This window comes from Channa argus, chromosome 2, assembly GCF_033026475.1.
Source record: "Channa argus isolate prfri chromosome 2, Channa argus male v1.0, whole genome shotgun sequence".
NCBI lineage: Eukaryota > Metazoa > Chordata > Actinopteri > Anabantiformes > Channidae > Channa > Channa argus.
In genome coordinates this window covers 11,868,439-11,875,059 of record NC_090198.1, presented here as the reverse complement: position 1 = coordinate 11,875,059, position 6,621 = coordinate 11,868,439, and the positions used below count along the sequence as shown (strand labels likewise).

Genomic DNA, 6,621 nt, shown 5'->3' with positions numbered 1-6,621 from the left:
GCATCTATATGAAATTCTTGTAGTTTATATTTTTGATTAGTTAATTTTCCTCTTATTATTGGATTTTACTATTGGATGTATCACTGTGAAATGATACATTCCTCTGGATGAACTGTAGTAACTCTGGTCCAAATTTAATTTGTTCCAAACTTTCCTGACCATTTAATACCTGTGAAACTGACACTATGGTCAGCTCTGACTGTGCTGTCTTTAGTGCTAATGTACAGTGAACATCATCTCGTTTACATATCTTAGACCACTGCTGTGCATTATCACGTACAGCTTGGCTCTGTATTTACCACAGTTTTAACATGTTAACATTTTCACATTTTACCATGACATTGTATAGACAAAACTTGAATGTGGCAGCTGTGACTAGAACTATCTGCAAGACCACTACAGGTAGAAAAGTCTAAACACAGCCTAAAACATTAGACATTAAAGGCATTGTATCACTTGACCATTTATACCTATAAATTGTCAGTTGGAAACACATATGAAAAAGGTGTATAAAAATAATTGGTATTGATAACTATGAGGTTTGTAGAAATTTTAATTATTGTTTCAGATAATATTTTCAGTCCATATGGTAAGATGTTATATGCCATTCTTTATTTGTAAAAGACCACAGTGTAATTTACAGGTGGGTATTAAACAGTGACAGTAACAGCAGAAAGAACATCCAATGGAAAGAAAAACAATACAAAACAGAAATCTCTTGTAAGAAGTGAGCTTTCCCTCTGTGGTACTGAAGGGAAAAAATGTTTTAAGTGAGGATATCATGTGCCTGCTGCTCCACCAGAACTGCCATATTCTTAACGTCACCACACCATAAGTCCAGCTGCTCCTTCATACCTTTGATCTGAAACAGCAAGCAACAAGTAAGAGTTAACATTTGATTTATACTTCTCCATTGTTACACATTAATGTTAACGCGGAAAAAGGAATTATGGGTATCCATAGGCTTGCAGAAACCCTGACACGCAAGCCTCCCAAATCTCAACAGCATGTTGTGTGGAGATGCGTGTCGAACAAGCTCACTGAATAATGTCGGAAGTCTGGATTGAAATGGAAAAGGAACCAGAAAGAAGAACAACGAAAAAGAAGAAGAAGATTCCTAACAGTTCATACCTGTCCAGATGTTCACACTCATTTTATATAACACTGATGAAATGTGTAATATATACTGCTGCTTTATTCAATGCTGTTTTTTTGGATTCATTTTGTTTTCACTGCGTTTTGAGTTGCCATTCAAATAAAATGTCAACACTAAGAGGCCATGCACTTATTAGCTTAGTATTAGTTACTTATTATATTAATGCAATAGGGTCTCACTAGAGTTTTTTGAGATGTCTATTTCAACTTATGATTTTTTGTTTTGTTTTCAACATTTAAAAAAGAGAGGAAAAAAGTAAAATAAGTAAAGACTGGGTTTGATAGTACACTAATATTTCACATGGGACACACACACTGGTAATGAAAACCTCTAGGGGAGGAGCTGGACCCCTCTGCATTTCCCCAGTGGCCAATAAACTGTTCGACTCATCCCCCATCTGTAAAAAGGAGGGGGACTATAAAGTCTAAATGGACAAACTATTATTTACTTTCTTATTTTTAAAGCATCTCTCTTACCTTGTTTTAAGCCATATTTCAGTAGTTTGTATTTATTTGCCTATCTGGTTTCAATTTCCTTATGGGATCAATAAAGTTCTTAGGATATTGAATATAGATTCACAATTAACCATCAGGTGTTTAAAAATCTCTCAAATATTTATAGGTTTCTTTAATAATAAAGAACAGGACTTGTAGTTCTCTATGTCTATCAAATACATCATATACTCATCTGAGGAATGACTGCAGAAAAAAAAAATCTCCAGAGGCTTCACTTTCATTGTAATTGTAATTTTATGCTCTCTACTGCTGTAAAATCCAGCTCAGCAGCCCAAACCCAAGCAAAGCATCTTGCCATCCAATTTATCATTGAAATCCACTTTTACCTTTTTACATACACAGTGTTGTAAATTGCTTACACAAAGAACACTAAGGTTTGTTAAACATGATACTGCCCCTTGTGGACATGTCTATTGTGCAAGTACAAAAGAAACACGTGCAAAATTATCCAAATGTAACCTATGTATGCATGTGTACGTTCAGGAAGCAGAAGTGTAATTCTGCCTTTAGACCAGCAGATAGAAATTGGCTTGTGGATTTCTTCCAACATGACTGCTGGACCTTAGTAAAAACACAACTGTAGCCACTGGAATTTCTCTGTTTTAATTTAAAAACAATAGGAGAACTAACCTGCTGTAGGTCGAGCACTCTGGGTTGCACCCAGGTCATCTGCACCTTCTGGTCCACTTCATCAATGTTCCCTTTGATCAGGCCCACAGACAGAGCCTTCATCACCAGTAGCTCCACCTGCAGGAGACACCTAGTATCACAGACCATTTTCCCTAATAATATATACACATGCTGAGGATCTGCTCTGCATCTGGCATAAAACAACAAGGGAAACTGAGTATTTCACTGAATTAACATTGATTGATGGGGTGACTGGAAGCACTTGTCATCCAACTGACCTCATTAACAGGGATTTTGGCGCTCTGAGCAATCTCACCGAAGGTCAACTGTCTGTGGTTTGCAGGACGAGTGAAAGTCATCTAGAAGGGAAAGGAGACATTTGAAATGATTTAGCATTTTTGTTTTTATGCCTTTACAGTGCCAATGATCTTGCAGAAACAACAGATTTGGCTTCTAGGTACTAATTGTCTGTTATTCTGAATACATTTAAGAAAGAAGTTGGGCCCGGTCAGATTCATTCCACATCTTGCTAGCACTAGCTAACAGTAATGATAAACCAGCAGTTCATTCAAGAAACATCTGTACCAGCTGTTTATTTATAGATGACTGCAGTCTGTACTTTATCTCCACGGTGAAGCAAATGACAATCTGTGTAGTTAGTATGGTATGCTGCTCCACGTTGTGCTCAGGCACAAATTTGAATGTGGGTATTCAGCACAGACATATACCACATAGAAACTGTATAGATTTACTTCAACAAAGCGAGTTTACCGACTGCAACAAATTATATCACATTGAAGTTTTGCCAGTTTCAACAGTGTTGTGATTGGGCTGTCATTTTCAGAGAATACAGTTGGATGAAATTACAGACCAGTTACTACATGATTGTTGGGTGGCAGGGTGTTACCTCCATCACACAGAGCAGCTGGATCTTCTGCATTAGTTTCACTTCATGTGCTGCAAGATCAGGCTGGAACCACAAAATTAAAAATAATTGAATATTAACAATGTTCACCATGAACAGATAATAGGACTGTCAAGACTTGGGATTACTAGCTGAGACTAGCTAACCCAACTATATGCAGATTTAAGGCTGGTGTCATATATGCAGATGACTTAATATCAGACTGATCATTTAGTGGACAACTGGACTATGCTAAAGTGTCTTTGTGTGTTTCTTTTTATTACAACCCTGTTTCCAAAAGTTTGGATCCTGTTTAAAATGTAATTCTCTTTTACCCCCAAAGTTAAAACTCTACCATGCAAAAAAAGACATTGACAAGATCCAGGAATACTGCCGCCTTCTTTGACACCGAGTTCCTTTAACATGGACTGAGGCAAAGTGGTAAACTCTTCTGTGGTTTGAGGAGTCATTTGAAATTCTTTTTGAAAACCATGAACGTGTCATTTATGAAGGCACCAATAATTAGTGATAAATGCAAGCTTTGAAGCAACACACTCTTCCATTGAGACAACATTTAGGTAACACTTGGATCTTGCTAATTTCAGCAACACATTGCCAAACCACATTATGCACATATTACAACACCAAACAAGCAAATATTTAGAAAATTGCATTCAAAATTAAATCGATCAGCCTTCTCTCTTTCCAAATTAGGTGGCCACTGAAAATTCTTGATTGGGTTGCTTGCATCAAGTTGAAAAGTCAACATTTGATATGTTGTATCTACACTACTTTATATAGATAAGTTCTAAATAATTTAGAAATAATTGCAGTCCCTTTTTATTTTAAATTTAAATATCCTAATTCTTTAAAAATGTGTATATTTAATACTCATGTTTTCCAGCATATACCTGGTATAACTTGACCGCTCTGGATAGCAACTCTGATCAGTAGTGACTCCCATATCAGTTTAAGTTTTAATTTCTGTCTTTCAATATGCTGGATGGACAGTTGTATGAATATAAATCACCTGTTGGCCCCAGGCAGTCTTGAAGCCCTGGAATTTCTCAACATTGCCTGCATTGAAGGCATATAATGTATCAATGAGCCACTGTTTGTCTGTGTTCCTCAGAGATTCCAGCACTGGATGCATCAGCTGCAAAGACATACAGCAGACATTGGTTTAGTTGAAGGGCTGTTCAGCAATTATGACGACCATTTTCAGAGGAACTTAGTAAACATCCCACCAGCTCTCCAAAGTTGTAAACTCCTTCGCCCAAGAGTCCAGCCAGTCCAAGTGTGAACGCCCGCTCCTGCTTCTCTGTTTCTGCAGAGTCATCACTACATCATTCAGCTACTGATGCATTGTGTTTCATCAAGAAATCAAATCTAGTTTTCCTTCATGCCTTTGCTCACCTGGAAGGTCTTTGATGTCCACACATCCAAGGTAGCGCAGAGCATCCTTGTAGTAGGAGGCATGGTTGCCAATGATGCGATAATATTTGCTAGAGAGATCATAAAACCTGCCGTGAACCGACGTCACCCCAGGCAAATTATTTAACATTTCCTCAACCTCTTCAATGATTTTCTGAAAGAAAAAGCAAAATAAGCACTGATCTACAACATTTTGTACAGAATTATCGCTCATATTGCTCTTTTCAGTTGCAGTTTTTGAACCTTCAAACCCTAAATTAGGCAGGTTACTAATTAGAAATACCTACTTAGTAGTAATATATACGCTCAAGGAAAATTTATTATACATGCCCAAATGTGACTTTTTCCTTTCCAGGCTTATTTCACACATAACTGTGTCTTTGAGTTTGTTTCAGAGGGAGCATTTACCTTTGTGGCAGTAAGATCATTGATCTCTAGTTTAAGGCTTCCAATAGAGGTCTTGCAGAGTATGACGGCTTCATCGTTACTTTTCACCTAGATGGAGCATTTTAAAGTATAATCATAACTGTTTCACATTAGATTTTTTTTTTTTAAACATTGATAATAATGTTGATATCTGACAGCTTACTTTTTCCTTGGTCTTCTCAAGAAAAGTGATGGCATCCTTAGGATCTAAAAGCAAAAAACTTTTGCTTAGGACAAACTCTCTCAAAAAACAACAAACAAAATAAAACTATATTCTGCATAGATATATTCTGTTGTTCATACCTGACATCTGTCTGGCGACATACAGTATAATCTCCACAAGGGACAGAGGATTGATTCTGTTATGGGTAATGAAAATAATAGATCACTATCAAAATAGGTAAGTGAACTGTAGACACTGGACTGATATTACAATAACTGCTATCACATGCATACACTAGAGTAAATGCTTGAGCCAATTTGCTGACCTGTGTTCAAAGTCACTGAGAAAATTTTCATAGAGCTATAAGGAAAACAAACAAAACAAAAATCAGATTAGAGATAACATCACATTTAATGTCAGTCTAGCTGAAAATACTTGATGAGGTTGAATTAAATGTTGCGATTTCAATGAGTTCATGGTGGGAGTGACAAGTACAGAATAACGTGTCGGCAGAGTGGTTACCTGTATGAGGCCATCTCCTGTTTTAAAGCAGGGCTCTTTGACAAAGTCTGTCAGCTTCAGAGTCAACTGATGCCACAACCTGCCAATAAAAACACACGTTCACAAAGGCCAGGTATTTTTTGTTCTTAATACTAGTGGAAAAACTGTTACATAAGCCTATGACCCTGCATGACAGTTATATTTTTTTCCAGGTATTTAATGTAATGTACTCTTACAAGCACAATTCACATTATGCTTAATAGTTAACTAGTTAACTAGTTAGTTAAAGAAGTGCTAGCAAAACTTGTTACATAGCAATGATAATCTACGTCTTCTACTAAGATTATATTTACCAAACCCCTACTCTAAAAGTAACTGTAGTGGCCAAATTTTAGTTAAGATTTTGCGTCTACCGTTAGCTAGCTGTTAGCTGCAGCATCTAGCGTTAGCTTTGTGCATGACTCAGCGTACACTTTCAATGAATGAGCTGGCTAACGTTAGCTAGCATAACGTTAGCATAACAGTTGAACAAGGCTATCTGCCTTTTTACCTTTTGTTGTACAAATCCTCCAAACCGTGCCACTCTGCCGCCGTTTCTGGCGTGGGGCTGTTGCTTTGCTGCTGTTTAAGGTACCCGGTAACATCTTTCATGATAGCGACAAACTGAAGGTAAATTTTATTCAGGCAGATAAGTGATGTTGAGTTTCAGGTAATGTCAAGTAGCTTGCCGTGTTGAGGACAGGCGCTGATCTGGCCAACCGTAAGGAGCAAAGAATCATGGGAAATCCAAGGGGCGCTGTTGTGTTCACATCAGTGAGATTTCCGTAGAGTCACACCAGATACATTCCGAAATTACGTACTTAGATGGTGCATTAACAGCACTTTGTTCCCA

The 6,621-nt window shown here is 37.3% G+C and overlaps 1 protein-coding gene across 1 annotated transcript; it reads right to left on the bottom strand.

Moving 5' to 3' along the window:
* Nucleotides 1-535: 535 nt before the first annotated feature.
* psmd13 (proteasome 26S subunit, non-ATPase 13) lies at nt 536-6,500 on the bottom strand. Its single transcript, XM_067495379.1, has 13 exons — nt 6,280-6,500; nt 5,751-5,829; nt 5,554-5,588; nt 5,369-5,424; nt 5,229-5,272; nt 5,048-5,134; nt 4,622-4,793; nt 4,453-4,532; nt 4,236-4,361; nt 3,209-3,271; nt 2,580-2,660; nt 2,302-2,418; nt 536-862 (listed from the first exon to the last, which is right to left on the bottom strand). Exons 1-13 carry the CDS (start codon nt 6,378-6,380, stop codon nt 767-769), a joined length of 1,137 nt encoding a protein of 378 aa, XP_067351480.1. The 5' UTR covers nt 6,381-6,500; the 3' UTR covers nt 536-766.
* Between the last annotated feature and the right edge of the window lie 121 nt (nt 6,501-6,621).

What these genes read in the sequence shown, in the direction of transcription:
- psmd13 (XM_067495379.1), bottom strand. Translation starts at nt 6,380, where the DNA reads ATGAAAGATGTTACCGGGTACCTTAAACAGCAGCAAAGCAACAGCCCC. An exon ending in GAGGATTTGTACAACAAAAG is followed by an intron (nt 5,830 to 6,279) that starts GTAAAAAGGCAG and finishes TTTTATTGGCAG; the next exon opens with GTTGTGGCATCAGTTGACTC. An exon ending in GAGTGCTCGACCTACAGCAG is followed by an intron (nt 863 to 2,301) that starts GTTAGTTCTCCT and finishes TTGCTGTTTCAG; the next exon opens with ATCAAAGGTATGAAGGAGCA.